Genomic DNA, 26732 nt, shown 5'->3' with positions numbered 1-26732 from the left:
TTGAGATAATATCTTTTATACTTATAGCAAGCTTAATTTCCAACAATTGTGCAAAATCTTAGAGCAATTGAATAATAAATTCAAAAAATATTAATGTTGAGAGATTAACATCAAGATTGTAGAAAGAGGCCAATGTCAAGGATATAAACCTTAAAGAACTAAAAGGCCAATATACTCTTATGTCACTCAAAAAAACTAAAAAATCACTCAAAGATGATATAGTATTGAATTAAAATGGCTATTATTAAAGATAAGAAGATTAAAAAGTTTTGAAACAAGATGAAGGACTAGAAAGGGGTTGATAATAGTGAAGAAGGTCTTGTCTCTATATATATTATTTAAATAGGAGCTATGTAGCAATGTTTTATAAGACATCCAATATGTATTGACTTTGAAAGACACATGTCTTAACTTATAAGGTAAATTATGTATAAGTGCGCCACATAGTTAGCTTGTTTCACAAGCTATCAACATGTGTGACATGTAGTTAATTTGTTGACCAAGTTTCTAATTTACCAATCAAATACAATCATGTGTAAAGTCAAAACCATATCTATGAAGCTTCTAAGAAACTTTCTTAGAAGATATTATAAAATTAATTTATTTCTAGTTACTTCTACCTAATCATATAAATAATTATTGAAGTAAATATGTATGTCTTTGACATAGAATTTACTTAGAAGTTATTTGAGGTTCATTAGAATTTATTTAGGATTTTATTAGGATTTTATTAAGATTTATTTGAAATTTATATATGATTTTTATTTTTAATATTTCTTAAAGGTTTACTTATGATTTAAAATATTTTAATTATATATATTATTTTAATTATATATATAATTATATATGTATATGTTTGGATTAATTTAATTATATATATAATATTTTTAGGATTGTGGTGGATTCCATACACTCTTTAATTTCTTGCCTTTGTCTTCTTATACGACATTATTGAACTGCTAGTTAAGAATTGACTTGTGTTGTGGTTTTGGATATTAAAGGTTCTTTTAGAGGTTTGATTTGCTGCATAAATTAATGATTTCAACTTTTGTATCTTATTTTTATTACAAAGACAATACTATCCAAATACACATATTGGTACAATGCACATGCAAAAGGTTTAGTGACAATACTTAATTATTATGAAAAGATGTTTAACCAAGATCAATATGCATACATAGATGTAAGATCTTTATTTTTTCTATATTCAACTTCATATGTGTAAATATATATGTGTGTATAAAGCAATAAATAATTTTTAGTAAATAAAACTATAAATATTTACTAGTTTATTTATTTATTTTTGTTTGCAAAATGTAACATTTTGAGAAACTTGAGATTTTTTTTGGAGCAAGTTATTATGAAAAAATATTTGAATATAATCATTAAAGATATATAGGCATAAGATCTTTATTTTTATATTATTATAATATATTTTCAAAGCACTTTGGTAATAAAATTTGATTAATTAAGTTATATGTACTCATTTTTATTCTACAAATACTTTTGTAAAAAAACCACATCAACAACTATTGTAAAAAAACTATAATTGTAAGACTTTAATTTCAAGCTTTCATATAAAATTTTCTATGTGCAACTTTATATGTATATATATATATATATATATATATATATATATATATGAATTTTTTTGTATGTGTAAAGCAATAAATAGTTTTTAAATTATATAGGAACATTTTTATTTTACAAATACTTTGTAAACTTAAGCAATATGGTCTAATTAGATATTTAAAACTATTTTCAACCATAGCAATAGTTGTTATAAAAACATCTAATTGTAAGAATTTCATTTTTAACTTTCATATGATTTTTTTTATATTCAGCTTCATATGTATAAACATACATATATTTGTTTGTGTGTATAAAATAGTAAATAAATTTTAATATTTTTTTAATAAATAAAGATTGAAATATTTTTTAATTTATTTATTCATTTTGATTTTTTAAATGCAATATTTAAAATAAATTGAGATTTTTGTTGTAAAAATTTATTATAAAAATATATTTAAATATAATTTATATATATATATATATATATATATAGATGCAGTATCTTTATTTTTGTATTATTATAATATATTATCAAAGCATTGTGATATTATAATTTAATTAATTAAGTTGTATTTATTCATTTTTATTTTATAAGTATTATATAATCTTGCTCAAATACTTGAATAATGTGGTTTTTTTGGAATTTTATTGAAGTGCAATAGTGATGCTTGAAAGTTTGTTTTGTTTTGTTTGTTTGTTTGTTTGTTTTTTTTTTTTTGTTTGTTTTTTATTTTATTTTATTTTATTTTATTTTTTGTAACAAATTTATCCATTTGTTTGATTGAATTTGTGTCATTATTAATAGTCTAGCTTTATCAATAATAAAAATTAATCAAAAAGTAATTGCTCAAAAATAGTAAAGATAACATAAGAAATCATAAATAGAAGTTGAAATAATTTATTGTAGAATACTTCCTCAACAACATCAAAGAAATCAAGAGAGAGTTCATAAAGAGAATGTAACTATTGTAGATGAGAATATTAATCCTAATTAGAGAGTAATTGGTCAATAATATAAGAAAATATTAATCCTAATTAGAGAATAATTAATCAATAATATAGGAGAATATTAATCCTAATTAGAGAGTAATTAGTCAATAATATAGGAGAAATTGTGAAAGAGATGAAGAAGAGAAAGATGATATTAATTATTGAAACTATAGAAAGGTGTAATTGCTACAAAGGAAAAATCATAATAAACTCAAACATACAAGGATTGAAGCCGTATATAATCTAGGTAGGATGAATGTTTTGTGTCAAGAGGTAGAAGGATATACTGTTATGATTAATAGAAATGATGGTAGTACTAGAGAGATTACTCAATCTATGAATTTTTAAAAAAATGCACAACAAAGTTGAAGAACATGGGAGGAAGCAATCTTATATACACAATATAAAGAAGAAGTAAAATTACATGATAGAACAAGAGAAATTGGTGAATAAGTGGAGAAATGTTTTCATAAACATTATAATAATAATAAAAAGATTAAAAGATCGTCATAATTTTGGAAATATAAATGTTCAATGCTTATATTATAAGACACTCTATTAAATGGATGAACAAACTATGCCATCAATAAAATTAAATCCATGATTTGGTACATGTTGTCTTCATGAAGATTAAACTTCCTTTTCTTGAAGATCCATTGTTATTAATTAGATAATTACTTAATGAATTAGATGAACAAAACAAAGAGTTTTGAAAGTATATTTGATGATATAATGCTATATATACAATCACCTTTCTTGATACAAAAGTTAATAATACTATCTTGCAAGGATATGGTTTGTATAGCTTTTGCATATTTAAAAAAATTTGGCATTAAATAAATATTTTTTTATTAGAACAAGATGTAGAAGCAAGTTATATACAATTTTATATTTACAATTGTGATATTGTATATGAAGCAAAGATTGCACATAATAGAAATTTATTAATTTAGATAATATAAGAGCTTCAAGAATGCTTGAAAAAATATCATGTATTTTTTCCACTTTGTTAAAAAGGTCATGAAATGTTGTTTGAAGCAAGAGAAAGAGGAAAGAGTAATGATGATATATATATATATATATATATATATATATATATCTTTATTTTAATAAAAAAATCAATAAAAGATATTATAATCTTGCAACTTCTAATGAGGTTGTAATTATTATTTTGGACAATAGAATAAAGGTAGAAGAAATAATAGATATAGATGTTTAAAGAAAAAACATAAGATTGCAACAAATTCATAAAGGATATCTTGCATACTTGTTATTCCACTATATTATTGTTATTTTTTTCATGTAGAAAAGTTAGATTACATGATCAAATGAGACATAGAGATATGAATGCCAATAAAGATAGGAATAAAAATACATAGATTATATATAATAATCAAATAAAATTTTATTCATATGTTTTTTACAATATAATGAGTACTTGATTATATTACATTATAAAAAGTTGCTATAAGAATTTATTGTAGATGCTTAGGTAGCAGTTGAACAAAATTAGTTGAGATATTTCAGTATAAATCAAAATAGGTTGTATGTAAATGTATGTCAAGGACTTACAAATATTTTTAAAGATGTACAAAACTAAAAATTTGACATGCAAAATATAAGGTAGAAGATAATTCTTTCATTGTCTCTTATTAAAAGTATAAAAAAACTATTTGATTTTTTTAAAGATTCTATTGTTATTATTTAATACTTTTAATATTCAAATATATTTGATACAATGATTGTAAATTTGTAATGAACAAAGATGCACTCTTTCTAAGAAAAAGACTCAAAGATTAGCTTGACTTGGTAGCAAAAGTGTTTGAACAAAAGAGTTGTATATTAATTGAAGTTATTTATAAATATCACATTTTAGGACAAGGACTCGCAAGAGTATATACTATTAAGTTTTAAAAGTAAGATCTTTTGCATATGTACTTCTTATTTTTAATTTTTTTTTGAATAAAATAAAAAATTAAAAGATTTGATCAATTTTAATACAATTGTTTGTGTGGAGTTTTTTATTTTAAAAAAAAATCTATTTTTATTTAAGACAAATAGCATTTGCATGGTTCATGGTCTATATGGACCTTGAAATATGTAAGTTCTATGCATGAAGGATGGAATATATTAAAAAAATATCCAAAATAATATTGAAAAGTGATATCAATGGATAGTAATGGCTTTTTCTAATATCATAGAAAGAATAATGAAATAACTTTTAAAGTTGGCAATCATATTATAGACAATTGAGATGTTTTATATAATCTTACTTTCAGTAAAAAATATAACTACCATATCAATATTAAAATTTGTGCTATGAAATATATTTACAAGTATATCTATTAAGGGCATGATTGTACAATAATACAAATTAGAAATAAAGAAGATGATGTCAAGCAATTTTCACAAGATATATATATTTATCCCAATAATTACTTATATAATTAGATAGAAATAGATAAATATAGATTAATTTCATAAAGTCTTCTAGAAAAGTTTTTTAAAACCTTCATAGACGTAATTTGTGATTTTAGATATATTTTTAGGATAGAAACTTAGCCAACAAGTTAATCACGTGTTGGTAGTTTGTGGAAGAAGTTAACTCCATATAATAGCTTGTGGAAGAAGCTAACTATGTGGTGCATACATAGATAACTTGCCTTGCAAGTTAAGACATGTAGCTAACAAAGTCAACACATGTTGGAGGTCCTATAGAATATCACCATGTAATTCTTACTTAGAGAATATATATGGAAGCAAGAATGAAACCTTCTTCACTCTTGTTAATGCTTTTCTAGTTCTTAGTCTTATTTCAAGACTTTCTAATCTTTTTGTTTTTAGCAATAGCCATTCTAGTTCAATAATATATCATCTTTGAGTGACTTCATAGTTCCTTTCAATAATAGAAAGTATTGAGGATTTTCTTTCTTCAAGATTCATATCCTTAACAGTTTGACAAGATTACTAACGTACTATTTTTCTCTTGTTTTAGAAGTGAGTAGATTATTACACTTCTATTATTACATTTTGAAGGTTGCAGACCATCCAACTTTAAATAAAAAATCTTACTTTTTAATACTCATCTTTTCCTTAAAAATAATAGATTATCCTTCTTTGTGGAAATTTTTATTAGAGATTGCAGATTATCCTCTTTTAATTTAACTTTTTGATTTTGTTTAAGTTATCTATAGAAGAAAAGATTATGGATACTATTCTTAGTAAAAGTAAGAATAGATTTGTAACTATTGTAGATCTTCATGAGCTTATCAACAATCTAAGAATAAAAATCTTACATATTTCTAACATGAATTATGGAGGTACTATGTCTACGCCTATGAAAAAAGTGCAGAGTTTATGGCAAGAAGTTGTGCAGTTGAAGGAAACAAGTAGATCAACCTCAAAACCAAATGCAGAGAGTTTTGGTTCTATAAGTATGATGGAGACAAGAATTAATATGCCTAAGAAATTTGATGGAACAAGATTAAAATTTCAAAGATTTTTGCAACAAGTCAAGCTCTATCTAAGATTACATCCTTTCCAATATCTTGATGGATTTACTCAAGTCAGATTCATAGGCGCACTTCTATCAAGAAGTGCTCTCTCTTAGTTTGCACCTTTATTGGAAAAAGATTCATGACTCATTTATGATTTGAATTCATTCCTATAACTGTTTATGGCCACATTTGGAGAAAGTATATAGACCACATTTGGAGAAAGTATATGGATCACATTCATTTAAAGATTTGCATATTATAAATGAAGTATTTCAACCAAACGTTAAGAGGATATGCTTAGGAATGGAATTATTGAAGGATGACAAAGAATGGAATCATTGCTTGAAAAAAGCCTGTGTAATGAAAATTGAGAAGCAATTAAAAATATTGTTTGCTATTAATTTCCTTTAATATTCACTTATATATATAAAAGAGCTATAAAATAAATTTATTTATTTTTATTTTTGGTATTGATGTAAATTAATAATTTGTTTAAAATTATAGAATTGAAATGCCAATAAAAAGACAAAAAATTGATTATATATTATTTATTCTTAATAAAATTCTTTAAAAATTAAGCAAAATATTGATAATTTTTTTATTAATATTATTATGGAAAAGGAATTTAAATAAAAATATCACAAACTGAATATTTACAGATCATATAGCATGGGATTGTAATAATCTAAAACAAATGATAGAAAAATATGTGCCAAAGTTGAATGATGATCAATAATTATATATTTGGATATCTTTGCTTTAATAGATAACAATCTTTGAAAGTTGTATTTTTTAAAAAGATAGTAAGAAGTGAGAAAATAACTATCTACAATACCTTAGCAATGTATTTTCAAAGTGATTGAGAAATTATTTTATGTATTGCTTCCTCTTGTATTAGACGACAACTTTTAAGTAGTAGATGGATTGTATTTTCTATGTTTAAAATTTTGCTCCATCTTAATATAAATTTTTTTCAAAAATATATTAAAAAAATCAATTTATATCATTTGGAATGAAATACCTAGAAACATCACCATTGTACTAGGATAATTGATAGAATTTTCTAAAACATAAACAACACTAAAAAGTTATTTGGCAGGATTACTATATTTTTGGATAGAGATTTTTGGCAAATTCTTTATATTGTTGAGAAATTCTCAAGATAAGAGATTTTTGATGCTTTTTTGCAACAATCAAATATTTGATCTAATATTTAAGTATATAAGTTAATCAAAAATATGTGTTTGAAAGGTATATTAGATAAAAATTAATTATTTATTTAACAGCTTTTGAAAGTATGCATTACATATGGTTGTTACTTTTGAGAGTTTTTTTTTCATGATATAATATTTTTATGTAATATATCTAATAATAGTTTTTATTTATAAATTAAAAATGGATCAATAATTAAAGATCAATTGAAAAGTAAGATAGTTCTTCTAAAACATATGAAAGTATCTCCAATATCAAATGATTTAATTCAAGCTTTTTATTTATGATTAAATGAAGATAGGACACTTAGAGATGGATATTTTACTGATAGGTACATTTTATCTATACAAAATTATAATAATGCTTATTTAAACAAGTATTATATTGTAATAACATAACGATATGGTAAAAAATAAAAACATGGATGTTGTTATAGAAGAGCATAGTAGGAAGATGTGGTAGAAAAATAAGAATAAATGATAGGAAGGTAATAAAAAGTTTAGTCTTAATATTGACTTTTAGAGAAGGAGCTTGTATTTTCTTTCTAAAGGCATAAATGTCTCAAATCAAAGTAATTGGTATATACATGTTTAGAAGGAATTTAAAAATAGATTCAAATTATCTCAAATTACCAAATATTGATATCCAAAGAAGATCAGTTGTCAATTTGGGTCTAAATCAAACCTTGAGGCATAAAACCATGTATTTGCAATGACTATAAGATTCTTTGGTAGATTAAAGAGTAAGATTTGAGAGCAAACTTGCAAAGGAATTTTTTACTATTGGTTTTATGTCAATTAAATTAATATTCAATTTTTAGAAGTTTTTCAAAGTTAGTAATATTCATGGTTGGATTAGATTTTGAAAAATAAAATTATATTTACAAAATTGAGGGTCTCTTAAGTTATGTGGTGTATATACGAATAAATTTTGGATAGTGTTTTGATATTTTAGTTGTTAGTATGTGTGCAAATTTTGAGATCAATCGAATGGTTAAATCAAGGTGTGTGAAGGTTTTTGTAGGTTGAGGCCTTAAAAATTGGAATTTGAAGGTCAATGAATATTTTTAAGATCTTTAAATTTTTTTTAATTGGATTGAAGTGATTTTTTTTGTATAGAGATTAGACTTAATATCCAATAGTTTAGGTGTATTTTGGAGGCAATTCAATAGTTCAAGAAGAAGATATTAATACTAAAAGTTTAACATTTATTTGAGAGTAGGAGGCTAACCAACATCCAAGCGGAATTTAGGTTTGATCTTTTATTTGATAAGTTTGATTTCTTCAAATTTTGTGTACTTGTTGCCAACTTAGTTGTTGAGAGGTGTATAAAATCTTAAGCAAGATCAATGGTATAATCGATAGATATTGAGGTTCTAAACTGCCATAGGATTGGATTAATTTGATTGGAGTTTGATTTATTGTTTAGAAATTGGTTAGGATTCATAATTTTTTTAGGATTTATTTAAGGTTTGACTTAGGATTTAAATAAGGACTATTAGAATTTTAATTATGATTAAATTAAGACTCAGTTGGAATTTATTTAAGATATATTTAGGATTTTATTCAAATACTTCTTTTGAGTTTCTTTAGGATTTCTTCATGCTTCTTTTGTAATTTTTTTGAAGTTTTTTTGGATTTGATTAAAACTTAATTAGCATTTTTAAGGTTTAATTGGAATTATTTAGAATTCTATTAATATTAGAATCTTATTATTACAATTTTTATTCTACCTTCAATAGCTAGGTACTTGGTGCATTCTCAAGCAAGGCTTCATATAATACAACAACGTACAATAGAAAGATTTCTCAGAATTTTATATGTTTATTTTAGTACAAATATAGTAATTATAGAAGATGGTACCAATAATGGTAATTATCATCCAATGAAGTATTTAAATAACTTAAGTCCATCTAGATTTCTACTATTTAGCTTGGAACTAAAGGTTGGATGTCTTTTTATGTTGCAAAACATTACTTTAGATCAAAGACTTTACAATAAATCATGCTTAATCATTATGCAACTGACTAATCATGTTATAGAGATAAGACTTTTATTTGGAGACTACAAGGGACAATTGTCTTTTCTTCCAAAAATCAAATTTTGCCTATCATTTGCAGAGATTTTGTTCAAATTGTGCAAAAGATAGTTTCCAATAAAGGTGGGGTTTGCAATGACCATTGATAAATCTCTACAATGACATTGTTATTATAGAATGAAGGTGTAAATCTTACAATTGCACTATTTGCATATAGACATTTATATATTGCCCTTTCACAATAATTTTTTTTGAATATAATCAAAAATTTATATTCTAAAAATAATAAATATAAAATTCTTTTACAAATATACTTCATTTGGGAGTTGTATTAACTTAATTATTTTATTTTTGTGAAAAATAAAAATTATATTTTCTATTTACAATGAATAAATATAAATACTTCCATTGTTATACATATACTTTTTGTCTTCTATTGTTCAACATTTCTTTAAGAATGGTCAATTTTTGACTTAACACCAAAATTTAAACTTTTACAGCTTCTCCTTCAGTAGGTTTTCAATAATATTCATTTGTATATGTTTATCTATCTATAGCCATATAGAGTAATTGTCAATTTTTGCATTTTAGACACAAGGACTGTCACGTCTAATTGGACTCATCTTCTGTAGACCTTTTCTCTCGGCAGCCTCAAGTTGGCCTCCGTTTCGCTAGCCCACGTGTAGTTTTCTCAAGTTCATTGCATGCATTGAACGACCTTCACGAAACACTATGAACAACAACCCACGTTGAAGAAACCAGCATTCGGGAGAATTCAACGCAAAGCGTGGCTCGTGCTTAGAAACACCGTCTCGAGAATGCAAACACAATCACTAAATACTTGTCAAAACCAAGTAAAACCTGTTAAGAGCACTGTCACGGCGAAGTATACACAAAAAAAAAAGTGTAGGAATTCACTTCTTATTTTACATCTCACATGCTCTCGAACTCTAAGTCTGCCTGCTACAAATGCTAGGATGAACTACATTGAACTATGCCGAGATCGATCTTATGAATACAGGATGACGGTTGCATTCTTGCATCAATTACAGGAACTCTCACTCTCTCCCGCATGTGAGGCTTACTTCTTCAACAGAAGGGGACCCACATTGTCACCTGTTTCCTTATTGTGCTTCACGTGGGCGCCGTTACAGAGAGGGAAGGTCTCGGATCTCCAGCATCTGTGTGAAACCAGAAACCGAAATTAGAGTAAGAGGATGAGAGATTGCTTGAAAAATGCGTATGCACCGAGCGGTGTAAATTGGAACAGAACTACCAGTTGTAATAACTGGACGATAGAGCATGTGTTCTAGATGGTTTCTACAATGAAAGCTGACTTCCGTTTATCAGTTGTTGAGAGCAAGAGAGACGCACACCAATGCAATCACGGTATCACCAGTCAGAAATCGATACACAGTGCGCACGTCAACAGATAATTATCCGAACTGGGTGCACACACGCTGATGTTTTTACCTGCAGTATGCCGTCAATGGCTTGGAGAGCTCGTTGGCTTGGACCGTGTCAACCACCTTGTCGGAGTCCTTGCGAATTGACGGGTTGATATGAGCAGCGGACGCAGTCGATGTCTCTGGGGCCTCTGCCCTCACTGCCAAGCTCACTCTCTGCGGCCTCCCTGCTCGCGAGGGTATCATAGATTCGGCTGGCAGCGCCACCCCACGGAGCAGAGTCGATGCGCTCGTCAATGTCGCCATGTCACCCAAATCTGAACAAATCACTGCTTGCAAACGGGAATGTCGACAACCTCAGCACACCCACCACGCTCCACAAATTGGCATAAGCTCCTGATTTTTAACAACGGAAACTGAGGAGTTGATGACTTTCAGTCACTAGACGGATTTAAAGAAGCTGTATGGACACGTACAGAGATATGCCAGCGCGCGCTTACCTGAAGATTTAAGCAGAGCGTGTGGCGAACACAGGAAAGAGGAAGAAGCGCAGGAAAGGAGGGATGCCCTTCTTCCGGAGTCTTCTGGCGATGCTTCTCGCGTCGATGATGGTTTGTGTGGCTGTGCTCGGCCCTCGATCAATCGTCTCTGTGGTGCTGCATTGCTCTGGTAGATCTTCCTCCTAGCTGAGCATTCATTCAAACTCTGGATGACCACAATAATTTGAGCTGAGTAAAATTGCGCCTAGGTTGATGAGCTTCCAATTCAAGGATGGAAATGAATGTGTAAATGTTGAGATGGAATCGGCTGCCTGACTCAAATACGGCAGTGATAAGATTCATGAGTAGTTGTCAGGTAGTATCAGTTCGTTTAAGCATGTATGTGCCTGTGTGAGTGATAAATATATGCCTGCATTTGTCAATGGTAGCCTCTGTCATGAACGTCAAGAGACCAGAGTATAAGAAAAGCAACTAGTTATCAGGAGACAAAAAGCTTGGCAGCATTACAAGTACATTTACTTGAAGGGTCTACTTGTCAGAAATCTCAATCCGGCATCAAAAGATTTACTTACTTAGAGCTTGAGGCTTTTCTGGAACATTATCTTCGATGTGCCAGTAATGGACTGCAGGCCGTTGCCGCATCCCTTAGCCCCAAGATCCAGTCAACTTTAATCAACATATTAGACTCAATTAGCCAGATAATATCCTGTAGTAGCAAATTTCAAACAAAACCTGCTGCTCTTACGGTTTCCATCAGTTCCATTCCATTGATACCAAAAGCCAAATACCCGACTTCATTCAGAGGCAGGTGGCATGCAGGTAGTGAGCAAAATAAATTAGTATCTGCCAAAACCACCTGATTAGATGACAGTCCGAAGAGGCACAAAGACCACGTTCTGAGGCTAACTGCTCAACACTGATTAGGAACGACTGACAACTTAAATAAATCAAGACCACAGATACAGCTCACACAAACCTGTAGAAGAACTGGGTCTACAACTCGACCTAAACCAGTTAGCAATGCTTGAGGTTGCATTTCTGCGCTCTCTGTATCGCAACTGCATCAAAGGACAAACAAAATAAGTTAGAGTATGTTGTAACAGAACATAAACTTATTTTTCTCGGTTACAAGGATTTCTTTCCCATTTTTCTAAAACTTCAATAAGGACCAGTTCTGCAAATCTAAAAAACAAAATTAGCAATGATGAAATGTACCTGCAAGTATGAGTTCTGGAAAGCTTAGCCTCTGCTCACAACAATCTACAAACGCCTCTGCTTATATCTTCCAGGAGAGGGCTCGCTAGCTATCATCCTTTCCCTTCCACAGCTCTCTGAAAATCACACGAATTCAAGTTAATTGACGCTTACCTAAGTGAATTTAGCTGTTAGAGTACCGCCGAATGACGAGATCTACAGTAGAACTGCTCTAAGAATTAGAGCTTAACGTTCACTCTTGATTCAATTCATCTACGTATTCAAATCAACAGAACCTTCACTTCAACTTGAATTTGAACTTCCATTTTAAAAGTTCAGTTATTTACTCAACCCGTTTATTGTTTAACAAGATGAAGCTGTTCTATCATCATCAACTATACTAGGAGTGTGCTAACAACCTCGCGAGCCAGTCCCATATCTTGAATAGTGAGCCGATACTCAACCGATCCTTGATCTCACTTGATGCTGGACTGCCTTCTGATGTCCCGAGCTTGTGAGCAATCGACTTTGGAACAGGAATAGCGCCGAAGGGAGCATAGATGGCGATTCGTTGCATATTTTCGTTGAAGGATAGCTGAAGAGTCAAATCATAAGCTGCAAAAATAGAATGAAATGAAATTCGCAAATACGAGTTGTCAACAGGGTTGTACTTAAGACTTATCCCGTCATTGAAGCATGAAACTTGATCACTAAGATGAGTTAAAGCGGGTTAAGGTTGATATCCAAGGGATCGATTCCATAGGGGGGGTCCAATCGGAGAACGTCCAAGAGCCTTCCATGTATACGAAAGGAACCCATGTACTTATTCACTCATGCACTTACATGGTAACTGAAATAACACCTTCGTTCCAAGTTCTGAGTAAGATAGCGTCATGAATTCATGATTTAAAACGTTGTAAGGCCCTGAATTGCCCCAAACTTGTTGCTTCAATGTCTAACAGTTAATGCACGACTCTACGAGATATCTTGCGAACTTCACAAATATCCCACACCCTGTCTTAGTCCAACAGAAATGCAGGCTAGAATGGACTGCAAGCCCGAAACAGTATACTCCTTTGTTCAAGATGAGACAAATGCAAGAAGAGGCAATTCACGTACTACCCAGCCAGCACAAGATTAACGACAACGATAAACAGGGAGGCATTCGACATCTCTCTCACACCTGTAGCAACAAAAGCTGAGAGAAGAACTGAGACAAAAACCACAAGTGCCTACTGCACACACTAGAGTGAGGGTAGCCATCATACTGAGTAAAACCGACGGAGAACAAAGTCCACATCGTAAAATGAACAGGCAAGACTCGTGGATATCGAGGTGTATCACGAAGGAAGAGCATCGAAAGTAGAGCAATACAGGGAAAAAACCGAACAATGCATAACCTTTTCGCAAACGTTGCATGCGTCGCCTGTTTAATACGCAAGCGAGAAAAAACATCATCGTGGTCATATTGTGCTGTTCTCGCTCTGATTACAAGCCTCGGATATGGTTCTGGTGCCGACGTGCCCTGATTCCAAAGGCATGAAAGTCTTTGGGAAAGTGTGAGGAGGGGGCGTCGCCATAGCAATGGATACCTTCCCAACGAGAGTTGGAAACCCTGAAACGCCAACTTCATGGCTATTTTATTACCGGCCTTACAAGAGAAGGATGCTTTGGACAATGAATTCATAGAATTGCATAATTGTGGTGCACTTTTTAGGTGTTAGTTAGAGAATGTGGTCTCGTTGAGATTGAGATTTTTGTTTTTATTTTATTTTTTAAGAGGAAACTGACCCACAGCCACATTGCAAAGTAGAGAAGCTCTGCGATGTACTTGCATAATTTTTTTGTGTTTTTGAAGAAAAAATCCAGTCTGTTCTTATTCTTAACCCGTCTTTTTTTATTAAAATACATTCTCGAATTTGAACTAATAAAAGAATCCAAAACAGCAAATACTTACTGAATGAGAATGTGACATTCGCTCATTCGCTCTATGTTCTCAGTAAACTTATTTGTGGATGCGGAAGCCAGACACAAATTATGACAATGACTTGTTACTGATTGCACAGAAGATGCCATCACTGAAGATCATTCATTATTCCAAGCAACTAGGTTTCTACCTAGTTTCAAATTCAGAAGCACAAGAAATGGAATCGAACTCATCAGCATAATCAGGATTGGAACATTGAAACTCAAATAAAATTGAGGTTAATCTTAATGTTATTTCCCAAAAGAGTTGACTAATTTTTCAGATATGGCTTACAACTTTTTGGCCACCTGAACTCTTCAATCAAATCTCATGAGCCTGATAAGCAGTGCAAATAACCAAATAGAAAAAAAACTAAAAAATCAACAGGTTGGCTACTTCCGCGAGTTTAGGTACTCAGATGTTCGAAGTTTTATGTCCTCGTTGCGTCTCTTATATTCATCAAATCGCTGGAAAAAGTACCCCAGGTAATCAAATTCGATATTGGAGTACCTTGCCTGCACAAAATTCATGTCTGGCAAGTTAGTAGAACAAAAAAACCTGGTTCTTGCACTTGACCCATGTATATCAGCAATTCTACAGGTGATTCAGGAGATTTTAGAGGGACTTCCAATGATAATATGTACGCGAATATCACATGTTAAGATACGAAAATTGAAAGTCTCATTTCAGACAGTCTACAATCAACTGAGGCTCTTGCAGAGTAGTAGTCACCTGAACAATTGCCCACGTGGCCCAATATAAGTGTGATGCCAAGGAATAGAAGCTGCATTCTGCATAAAGCTCTTCTAGCTCTGCCTTCGTACTCTGCATCTCATTTGGGACATTTTAAGAAGTTTCCAGAGTTACTGGCGCCTCCAACTTTTAAAGGTAACAGTGGAACTTCTTTCATATTCCTTAAAAGAATCCTGATTACGTATAGACTGCTTAACCACGAAGTGTGTTACTGTAAAGTTGGAAGTACCAGCAAACCTAGTCACTGGGCAAGATTGACTTTCAACATAAGAACGATTACCCTAGTACGCAGAAAGTCTTCATACATTACTTCTCAGCTATTACAGAATTGCACCAACTTTTAATTGAGACCCACCATTTCAGGTTGTTCGGGATGCAAGTAATGTCTGTAAAAGTAAAATTGCTTCTCCTTATCTGGATACCTGAGAGGACGGAAAAAAAGTTTGAGAACATAATATTAGGATCACAAAGCAGGTCAGCATCCTTCAATGCAGTTTAGTTCATATCAACACCAAGAGAAATCCATCAACGTATACAGTGAAATCTAACCAAGCTATCATGTCCTTGCTAATTAAGTGAAGAAAACGTAAAGTTTCCGCAGCTCATAATGAACCAAATTGAATAGGAGAGAGGGAGGCAACCAATGGAGAAAGCGTACAAGCTATAATCGCAGTCGAAGCCTGCATGCTCGTTGAGGTAATTGGCAATGTCATAGCCTCGATAATTGTGTGACCCGTATTCATAATCAATAATGTACAATTGTCCTGCAGTAAAAGTAGTGTTGTTTTCTTGAGTTTAAATATATTGATATATTGCATCATACAATGATTTCTGAAATTCCCGTCTTTCACAATGGTAAGCCAGCTGTACAGCAATTATAATTAAATAAATGACATGTTTAAGTCAAATGAAACATATAATAGCTAAAAGATTTGAAGAAACACTACGTCAACTATGCCATCTAAGAAAATAGAAAAATGAGAAACTTCATGCTCATCGGAGGAACTGCACACTTCATTACCTTTCTCTTCATTATACATAAAATTTCCAGAAAGAAGATCGTTATGTGCAAAAACTACAGGTGCTTTAAAACTGTCACTGATTGCCTGCACGATACATCTCATGAGAATGATATGAGAGGCACTTCAATAGGATAGGCGTTCAACTGAATGGAAGAATTCTGCAATTTTAAACCCCTTCATATCTCATGAGTAAAAGAGGACAAGTAGACTAAACTCCATGAATCACTTGCATTACATTTGTCGAAACGATTAAGCAAAAAACAATTTAGCACCATGAGCAGGTGTGCTTCGGATTCGTTACCTTTATCTCTTCAACTTCCTCCCTGATGTTCTCAAATGAAATCGTTTCATAAGTCTTCTGCTTTTCACTGTCTTCAAATACGACTGTTGAACCTTCATGTCACACGAGAACAGAGAATAAAAGTGGTATGGTTAGTGCCAAGTTATTCCCTCCTCGACGGAACAAGTGATGCTCCAACACCGCATCCCTACCCAATTATAAAATAAAACAGTGTCTATTATCTGATGTTTAGCGGCGCGATTGTATGATAAGGGTTTGAAAGCAGATCACCGAAGACACAACTTACATGACTGGGAGCCAACTGAAAATCAGTTAGCCTTCCTGTACTACATCAACCAGAGGCAAATATCGAGAGCAAACAATACCCTTTTCAATAAACTTATAAATGTCATTCCACAGTTGTGGTTCCTTAGAGCCAGGAATCTCTAACTCATGCAGTCTTCGAACTTCCACAGCTATCAGCTTAGCAAACTCTGGTTTAGCGATGTCTGCCAACAAATGCAGGCCAAACTTAACGAAGTTAAATGCATGTCTTTTGATACATTTCTGGAAAAAAAACCAAGAACAACCAAGCCAAAAACAAAACAAAACAAACAAACAAACAAACAAACAAAACCATTCACCAATACGCGCACCTCTCGTGACACAGAAGAATACACGGGTTTGAAACTGCAAAGTTGAGTGAAATAAATACCATGAGGTTCGAGTGTTCTTCCAACAAGATAGGATTGAATCATGCCGTTTCCAAATACACCTAGCAACTTAGCTCCAAACCCGGCTGAAGATAAGAACGCGATTGCCTACATGCCCAGATTGATTGGCATAATGTTAGAACTTTAAAAAAGACAATTGAACAGGATGACTCTGAGAAGTACAATTAAGTTGTCAATACTCAAGTTCACAAACACCTGGAGTTCTCGACCCCGATCAATAACAGCATCCGTATTAGGCCCAAACACGCGCACAGTTAATGGTTGGAGTTGGTCATCGTTTTCACCTTCCACTTCAGCCTTAAGCACTGCTCACACAACCAACACAACCACAATACTTCAGTCTAGCTTTCAAACGTGGCATACAATGTATTCCAGAGGCAAACTGCAAACACTGCAAACAATGAAAGATTGCAAGCTTCCACATAGATGAATTTATTACTTAGCATAGTAAGCTTCAATAACAAAAAAGAACCCCTGTTTCTATGAAGATTGACCGAAATGTATTGATTCCAGCCTGATTGGCTTTGAGGTTGACATTGGAACTGAAAGTATCAAGGTTTACAAGAGAGTGAAGGGAATGAAGTGGGGACATGCGAAATGGTGATGGTCAGGGACCAACGTACACATGTTAGTGATTCCGCCCGTGATTTTCGTCACCAGTATTTTGGAGTCGTCCACATCTGCCCACCTCCTCAAAAGCGTCTTGCAAACTCCACTGAAAATAGCTCAAGACATAAATACATGTGGAATCACTTCAAATTTATTTACAAAAAAAAAAAAAAAAAAAAAAAAAAAAAACAACAATTGCAGATCCCTACTGTGACTTGAACACTGAAGGACTCCACCAGCCTATCCTGGGAGATTCACAGAATTGTTTGGAAATTTGATGGCGCATGGTCAGTGATAGCGAAAGATCAAAGAGGATTTACATCTCACATGGCTCGAGAGAACAAAGCAGAATCCGGGAGGCGCGTATCCACGATCAAACTGCATGTGCGCACCGCCATGGAGCTGTCCGACCTCTCGGCAAAGATTTTGATAGTCCTCATGGTTTCGATCTCTTCGTCTCCTGCAATCCGGTCCTCTTGCCTGAATCTGTACCTCTCTCTTGCTTCTGAATGTCCTTCTTGTCCACCCTCTCCTTTTCCACATGAGAGATGGCCAGCGCCCAGGTCTGTTGCTCAACCGTGTTCATCACAAGTGGACTGCATACAATATCAACACCTCATTAGAACACAGCCCTCGACGCCAAACTTGTGATGGCGTCTTGATCGCCTTCACCTTTACCACTTTCCTCAACCTCACGAACTCCATGCTGAGAGAAAAACAACAAAACAAAGTTACCGTAAACAGCTTTACACCTCAAACAATCACAGAGCTGCAGCAAACATCCTCCACCTTCCCAATTACTACGCGTCGTAGATAAGGATCATCTTCATCCCCAGCAACCTTAGCGGCAACGAATTACTCCCCCCCACGTTCACCCACGACTAACACCTGATAAAGTCTGATGGAGGAAACCTGGCCTTCTTGCCTGAATATTCATTTCCAGACATTCTCCAGCCAAATTCGACTGGAAAAGTTTCCGTTTTGCAGACAAATTCCCGAGATAAACCAAGAGAACTCAACAAACCTTCGCACTCTGGGTTTGCTTGAATGCCTGCGCAAGCATGCGGATCGCAAGTCCCTTGTCAACAGTGCTCAGGCTACAAAAGTGCCTTGCAAGAGCGCATGACACGACTAAGCATTCCTTGGACCCACAATCTGCATGCATGGCAACGCACACAACAAGTGTCAACCTCTCCACACCAATGATAAGTAAGCTTAGATAGATATTAGAGACAAAGAAAACTTTCTCATTCACCAAAATCAAAGAAATTTGGAAGAAGCAAAAAACCATGTATTACTTGCAGAAAGACATTATAGATATGCACCTAGAAGTGTAATGGCATAAAAACAAAATTTTGAAGATTCATCAATACATTATAGATACGCACCTAGAAGTGTAATGGCATAAAAACAAAATTTTGAAGATTCATCAATAGAGTAAAATTAGTGATTGAATTTCAACCCCAAAGCTATTTAATTCTAAGATCACAAGTCAAGTTTATTAAAACAATACTTTCAAATTTTGTATTATCATGGTTTTTATCTTATATTGAATGACAAAATCCAATATTGAACAATTTGGAGGTTTTCTTGGCAGAGTTTTGATCTATGTATGGAGAATATAATACAATTTGTGTTACAACAAACAAAATCTGTATTTTGCAATAAAGTAATCAATTAATAACATTATATGCTTTATATTTTTTACAACTTGCAACTAATATTAAGTAGGATGATGATGCATTCATTAGCCAATTTTTCTACAAATTACAATATAAGGTAAAGAAATTGATGGTCAACTTACTTAATCCTCAAACATTGAGTTAAGTAATTGACTTTGCTATTGAATGTGATAATTGATTTTTTGAATTTTGATTTGAAAGTAGTATAAATGAGCCTCAACATTTTTACAATTCAATAGCAACATCAACATCTTCTCAACACATATATTTAGAAATAGAAGATATGTAAATTAACATAGTTTATTTCAAACTTCTTATTAAAAAAAGAAAAGATTTGTCATTAATAAAAAAGATTGTGCATATATTGTAGAAAATCTATGAGCATTGTTCAACATTGTCCAAAGAAGAAATGCAACCACAAAATGAGGAGTATGGCTATCAAAAATGATAATAAGTCAAAAAATGAGTTTATTCAACTATAGTAGGGACCGTGTAACTAAAATCTTGTACAATACATTATAAAGGTCTTATTTCCTCCTCAAAACCTTCTCTTTATTTCACAATAGATGTTAGTTTAGGACCTAAACATTACAAAGCCCCTACTTTATTAAATTCATAAACCTCAACTTGTTTTTTAAATGAAGAATTTGTTAAAAAAACATAATATGCTTTTAATAAAGAAAACTAAATATGTTCATATAGAAGTTATAGATGGTTATATATAATAAATATGAATTACTAATTGGACCAATCTATAATATATTATAAAATGAGGTGGCAAAATTCAAAGAATACATTGATGAAAAGTTTGCCAAGAATTTCACATGCCATTCAAAAATTCTAATATGAGCTTCTATTTTATTTGTGAAGAAAAAAGATAAATCATTATAGATGTATGTAGATTATTTAGGATTCAACAAGATTACTATTAAAAATAGACATCCTCTATTTTTGATATCAAGGCTTTTTGATCAATTGAATGAAGCTAAGAACTATATTAAAATAAATCTACAAAGAGCATACAATCTAGTATTCTTCAAAAAAAGAGTTAAATGGAGGACAACATTTTGAACTAAGTATGGACATTTTGAATATATTGTCATGTCTTTTGGACTCATAAATGCCCCACTTACTTTTTAACATCTTAAAAATAATATCTTTTGAGAATTTTTAGATGATTTTGTTATATATATATATATATATATATATATATATATAATATACTATTCAAATTAATTTCTTAAGATATATCAATTCAAATAATGGCATTATGATGGATCTTAAGAAAATTCAAAGTATCATAGATTAGAAGGTTCTAAAAATAGTAAAAAATATCTTATATATTTTAAATTTTTTCAATTTTTATTAGATCTTCATCAAGAATATTTTTCAAGTTACAGTTCTACTTATACATTTGATATGTAAAGACAAACTTGAATAGAGCAAAGAATTCAGTGTATTTTTTAAAGCCTTAAAGACAATATTTATTTCTTCACTAATTTTGTATTGTATTGACTTTTCCAAAGCATTCTATATGAAAACAAATGCATTAGATTTTTTCTTGAGTGTTGAATATTCACAAATAGGAATAGATAATAAATTCCACTTAAGAGCTTATCAATCTAAGAAATTTTTAGTAATCAAGATCAACTACAAAATCTATAATAAAGACCTTCTAGTAATTGTAGATTTATTTCAAGAATTACATCATTTCATAATAGGCACTTTCAATCCAATCACCATATATACAAACAACAAAAATCTTGAGTATTTTATTGTTATAGATATTCAAAAAGAAGATTTTATAAATATTCTTAAAATATTTTGTTAAATTTCAAAAGATTATATGAGATTCTTAAAATATTTTAAAAATAATTTAGAAGATTTTTAATAGTTTTTAAAATATTCTAGTAGATTTTAAAAGATTTTAGGAGGATTAAAGAAATTGTTTAAATAGCTTCTTAAGGTTGCTTCATCTTAAAGCAATATAGAAACTTCTCAAAAAGCTTCCTAATACTTAATATATATTAGAGCCAAAGTTGAGGAGATCCTCAATTTCGACAACACATCTCTTAGAGTTTTAGTTCATCTTTCTTGGTATTGATATTATACTCATCTAGTTTAATTAAATTTTTGTTATCTTTCTTATTAAAATTCTTTTATTCAACTTCTTATTTAATTTCTTATATAGTGTATCTGTAACATTTTGTTGAAACTGCCTTCCTAGCAATAATAGACCTTGATCTTTTTTGATAGAAAGTAGATTATTCTTCTTCTTCAAGGCATCTAAGCGCATTAGAGGTTTTGGAGTACCCTACTCTAAACTAGTATTATTTAGATTTCTTTTTTTCTTTTTTTCTTTTTTTCAAGATAGTTGGAAGTGAAGATGTTAGAATAGTTGAATCTCTTCAATCAAAGTTAGATGTTATTATAAATACATTGAATGCTTTAGCTTGTAGAATTGCTGAAATTGATAATTCTTTTGCAAAATTTTATGGTGATGTTAGACTTGGAGCAAGTCACCTTATGATGCAACGACTTTCTTAAGCTTTTACATCTAAGGAGGCAATGGCAGCTATACTTCAATAAGAAAATTTATCTATTTGACAATGTAAGGAGCCTTGGACTAATCTTTGAAAAATATTTGAAGATCCATGCTTGAAGCTTCAAGAATTTGTTATCCAAATTTGATTTGTAAATTTTTTATAACTTGAGCACTATCTAATAGAAGAATTACAAGTTGATTTAGTTAGAAATTTACTTATAAGACAAGCCTTATCTTAGTTTGCTCCTTTATTTGAAAAGAGATCTCTAATCTTTAACAATTTTGAAGCTTTTTTAAAAGTATTTGCAAAGGCATTTAAAAAACATAATAAGACTCAATAGTTGACAACAAAGATTTTTTCATAATGTCAAAGATTACATTCTATATCAATTTATGAATTTGAATTTAGGCAATTGGCTTGTGACATCAATTGAAATGAACAAGCTTTCATGAATCAATTCTATTGGTGATTAAAAAATAATGTGAAAGTCCTATTATTATTACTTAATATTTAAACATTCAATGAAGATATCAGCCAAGCTATGAAATGTATTAATTGATTATTTTAATATTATTAAGATTAACGCTTATGGACTTTGACAAAGCAACATATTAGAAATTCATACTCTGCTGCTTCAACAAATACATTACTTCTATACTTCAAAGTTGAGGATATGCAAATTGATACAATACAATTCAAATTTCTTATAGTAGAAGAAAAGAAGCATCAATTTGAAGAAGACTTATACTTATATAATTGTGAAGAGGGCCACAAATTTGAAAACTATCCAAAAAAAACAACATAGAATAACAACTAGGAGTGTTATCATTCAAGAAAATAAAGACGCTTATTTACAATAGGAATTATATGGCTAGACATTCCAACACCTCAAATTTATTAAGGTCCTTTTTTTTTTATCCAACCTTCTTGTTATTTTATAATATCTTTATTTCTTTTATTTATTTTATAATATCTTTATAAAGACTTCAAATAAATGCTTTATTAAATTCAAGAGCATTTTTTAGTTTTTTTTATGAAGAATTTTTTAAACTTCATAAAATTCATTTGATATAAAAGTCAAAATCTATAAATGTAGAAGTAATAGATTGTTGACTTTTATCTTTAGGTAATATTACTTATGAGACTATACTACTAGAAGTATCATTTTAGAATGATAGTAAAAAAATAATATTCAACATTATTAGAACTTCATCTAATTTTATTATTCTAAGACTTTTATGGTTAAAAAGATATAATCTATCTATAGATTAGAGATTTTGTACGATTGGATTTCCTATTGAATGCCTTTGGATAAAGCCTATCAAAAAATCATCAACAGCTAAGTCCTTACTTTTAAGAGTAAGGGCTTTTATGAAGATGGCTACAAAGAAAATGACATTTGTTATTTATGAAATTCTAGCTCATAAAGAATCAAATTATTAGTAGCTATCTTAGAGCAATATAAGGAGTTTCACGTTGTTTTTGAAAAAAAGAATGCTGATAAATTGCTAGAATATCGACAATACGATTGTGCTATTAATCTTCAAAAAAGGGATCAACTATTATTTTGAAAATCCATGATCTATCACAAAACAAGCTTTTTGTATTGAAGGATTATATTGATAAAAATCTTGTAAAAAACTTTATTTGATATCTATTTTTGGTAAAAAAAAAGATAGATCTTTACAAATGTATATTCATAATTGCCACCTCAACAAAATAAAGGTGAAGAATCATTATCCATTATCTTTGATATCAAGCCTTTTGGAGAAACTTGGTATCATATTACATGTCTTCTTATTTGAAAATGCACCAAGCACCTTGCTATGGAAAGTGAAGTTGTATGTTATAATTATTTAAAAAATCTTAATAGGTTTCAACTAGTAAGAAGGAAGCAATTTGAATTCCAATACAAAAAGATTTAAAGCCAATGAAAAGTCCTCAAAAATACTCTTCTTAATTACTTTAAGAAAATACAAATCCTAATTATCTTATTATTTTATTTTTTTGTAACTTCTAATTTTTTTTCCAAATCTTAATATTAGGTAACAAGCTTCAATTTGCAATAATTCTTAATCCAAACTTTTAGTTGATGAATAAAATTTCTTTTTAGTGAAATAATACATCATTTATATGCTCAAAAAATTTCAACTCAATCCAACTTACAAATTATGAAAAAAATACAAAAAAATTGCATTGTTGTCCCTCAATCACTAATTTAAAGATTGATGATGAAGTTTGAGCAATAATTTCTCTATCTCCAACTATTAACTTCAATTCCAAATTAGTGTGTAGCTTGATATGTTAGTCTATTAAAACCACACCAAATTTCTTTTTTTTTTTTATCAATAAATGGATCTTCATATATTATAAAAATCTTCTCCAATTCTAAACTGCCAACTTTTGGTACTTCTTTACATTAATAACTTAATATCTTTCAATTTCATTTTTAGAATAATACAAAAGTTTACATACAATTAGCACATCTATTCAACTATTCATTGAAAAAATTTGAATTATAGATGTTGTACACATCTTACAAAGCAATCAATAATGTTAGCTCTAATTTTATTGTGTAAATTCAAAGTCACTAATATAAACTTTGATTTTGCACAACAATTGCAAAGTCTTCTCAAAATCTATAAAAAAAAGCTTTACAACTTTAAAACAAGCTTAAAGCCAATTCTCCAATTCAATTCTCTTATCTCCAAAAATTCTCCCCTATTTAGTCCTAATTAGCCTTATTAGTGGCTAAAGGTTTGATTTTGACCTCAATCTATAGAAGGTCATCTTTTGAGTATCAATCTAATATTTTTTAAGAGTTATTTAATAAAATCCTATCCTTAACTTCATCTTAGAGTTGACCATACTAAATATTTATTTAATCTATTTTATTTTTATTAATTTATGATCTTTTTAAGATATTAAAAGAGTTTTTTAAAACCTAGAAGGTAAATTTACTAACCAAAATTTAATCTACTAGCTATCAAATAAGAAAATAAACCAAGAGGCTTTAATAAAAGCCTTGTTTAAATGTCTATAACTATTATTGAACCAAGATGATAGAATATAAATCATAATATTATTATTTTTTTTTTATATTTTCACTATATAATAGTATTACAATATAACATTAGTCAAGCTAAGATCTATACTAAAATAGATCAATATAGAAAATATAATTTGGTATGGATTAAAGAAGGTAATAAATGAAAGATTATATTTTGGATAAGGTACGAGCATTTTGAATATAATGTCATGTCTTTTGGATTGCTAAATGCTCCAATTATATTCAAGTATTTGATGTATGTTATTTTTTGAGAATTTTTAGGTAAATTTGTTGTCTATTATTTTGATAATATCTTAATCTATTTTAAGACTCTTGAAGAATATAAAGAATATATGAAATTAGTCGTGCAAAAGTTACAAGATGTAGGATTATGCACCAAATTGAAAAAATATATATTCTATCAATCAAAAGTAAATATATTTAGATATATTATATTCAATGAAAGCTTATTGATGGATCCAAAGAAAATTCAAGTTCTAATGGATTAAGCAACTTTAAAGATTTGCTAATTTCTATTACACACTTATAAAAAATTACTCCTAAGTTACTACTCATTTCACTTTATTGACATCTCAAGATAAATTGGAATGAAGACTTCAAGCCTAAGGGGGCTTTTAAAAATTTAAAGACAAATTTTACTACAATTCCAATCTTACTTCATGTAGATTTCACAAAGGTCTTTTATTTGGAGACTAATGCTTCCAACTTTGCATTAGGAGCTGTACTATCATAGATGGTAAAAAAAATAGTATTAGATAAGTAATATACTACTCTCTTGAAGCTAGATCAATTTTATTTATGTGCTATTTTTATGATTACATCTATTGATTTAAGTTTTTTTGAATAAATTTATACACCGTTAGCTAAAGATCTATTAATTTATAATATGAATTAGTGCCTTGACAAAAATAAGTTTAAGATTATAGAAGATCTTTTGTCTTTTGAAGATTAGTTATATATTCCAAAAAGATCAATGCAACTTTGCATTCTTCAATCTTATCATGATTTTCTTACTGCAAAATATTTTAGATTTAACAAAACATTGAAACTTATCTCTCAAGCTTTTTAATGGCTTCAAATATAGACAACAATGAAGAACTTTGTCCTCTTGTGTGATATTTGTTTAAGATCTAAGAATTCCTGACATTGTCTTTATAAACTTCTATAGCCACTAGCTATGTCAAAGTAACCATCATCTTTAATATTAATGAATTTCATCATTGATTTGCTACTATCAGCTATATTTGATTTATTTTTATATTGTTGTAGATTGATTTATAAAGATGGCATATTTTATTCCATAAAAAAATATAATTTTTGAAGAAGAAATAAAAAAGCTCATTTTTGATAATATATATCAACATCATTGCCTATCTAATGACATCATTTCTAATCAAGGACTTTAATTTATATCAAAGTTTTAGAAATCTTTTTTTGAGATATTGAAGGTGATATTAAACTATCTTCCACCTTCCACCTTTAAGTAGTTGGTCAAACAAAATAAGTCAATTAAATTTTAGAATTTTATTTAAAATATACCATCAACTATCAATAAGATAATTAGACCTCATATTTATCTTTAGCAAAATTTTCTTATAATAATATATTTTATACTTGAACTCAATAAATACCATTTTATTCCAATTATAGTTATCATCCAAA

At 30.1% G+C, this 26732-nt stretch overlaps 2 protein-coding genes and 1 long non-coding RNA gene across 11 annotated transcripts; all 3 read right to left on the bottom strand.

Annotated features, from left to right (window-relative positions):
* Positions 1–10137: 10137 nt before the first annotated feature.
* LOC112276223 (CDGSH iron-sulfur domain-containing protein NEET) lies at positions 10138–11486 on the bottom strand. Of its 3 annotated transcripts, none has more exons than XM_024507346.3 (3): positions 11215–11486; positions 10782–11043; positions 10138–10489 (listed from the first exon to the last, which is right to left on the bottom strand). In XM_024507346.3, exons 2-3 carry the CDS (start codon positions 11018–11020, stop codon positions 10390–10392), a joined length of 339 nt encoding a protein of 112 aa, XP_024363114.1. In that variant the 5' UTR covers positions 11021–11043; positions 11215–11486; the 3' UTR covers positions 10138–10389. The 3 variants fall into 3 exon arrangements, with proteins under 3 accessions (XP_024363114.1, XP_090102551.1, XP_090102550.1); XM_090246425.1 differs by having other exon boundaries at positions 10782–11110; positions 11215–11352; XM_090246424.1 differs by lacking the exon at positions 11215–11486 and having other exon boundaries at positions 10782–11184.
* On the bottom strand, positions 11485–14465 carry LOC149986519 (uncharacterized). The gene is made up of 5 exons (XR_016500193.1): positions 13809–14465; positions 12828–13023; positions 12430–12545; positions 11787–12272; positions 11485–11623 (listed from the first exon to the last, which is right to left on the bottom strand). It is a non-coding gene; the product is annotated as an uncharacterized LOC149986519 (long non-coding RNA).
* A 117-nt stretch (positions 14466–14582) lies between these two features.
* LOC112276222 (putative ethanolamine kinase) lies at positions 14583–18862 on the bottom strand. 7 transcript variants are annotated; one of them, XR_016500192.1, is made up of 12 exons: positions 18562–18861; positions 18100–18368; positions 17787–17878; positions 17359–17468; positions 17145–17250; positions 16816–16938; positions 16451–16542; positions 16149–16233; positions 15786–15891; positions 15483–15549; positions 15107–15315; positions 14583–14889 (listed from the first exon to the last, which is right to left on the bottom strand). XR_016500192.1 is itself a non-coding variant. In XM_024507343.3 (12 exons), exons 3-12 carry the CDS (start codon positions 17788–17790, stop codon positions 14767–14769), a joined length of 909 nt encoding a protein of 302 aa, XP_024363111.1. In that variant the 5' UTR covers positions 17791–17878; positions 18093–18368; positions 18562–18862; the 3' UTR covers positions 14583–14766. The 7 variants fall into 7 exon arrangements, 6 of the variants coding, with proteins under 6 accessions (XP_024363111.1, XP_090102549.1, XP_090102546.1 ...); XM_024507343.3 differs by having other exon boundaries at positions 15107–15199; positions 18093–18368; positions 18562–18862; XM_090246423.1 differs by having other exon boundaries at positions 15107–15199; positions 18093–18368; positions 18698–18862.
* Between the last annotated feature and the right edge of the window lie 7870 nt (positions 18863–26732).

The sequence above is a fragment of the Physcomitrium patens genome, chromosome 23 (genome assembly GCF_059467195.1).
Source record: "Physcomitrium patens ecotype Gransden chromosome 23, ASM5946719v1, whole genome shotgun sequence".
Taxonomy (NCBI): Eukaryota; Viridiplantae; Streptophyta; class Bryopsida; order Funariales; family Funariaceae; genus Physcomitrium; species Physcomitrium patens.
Note: the sequence above shows the minus strand (reverse complement) of the source record. Positions and strands in the feature narration are given on the sequence as shown.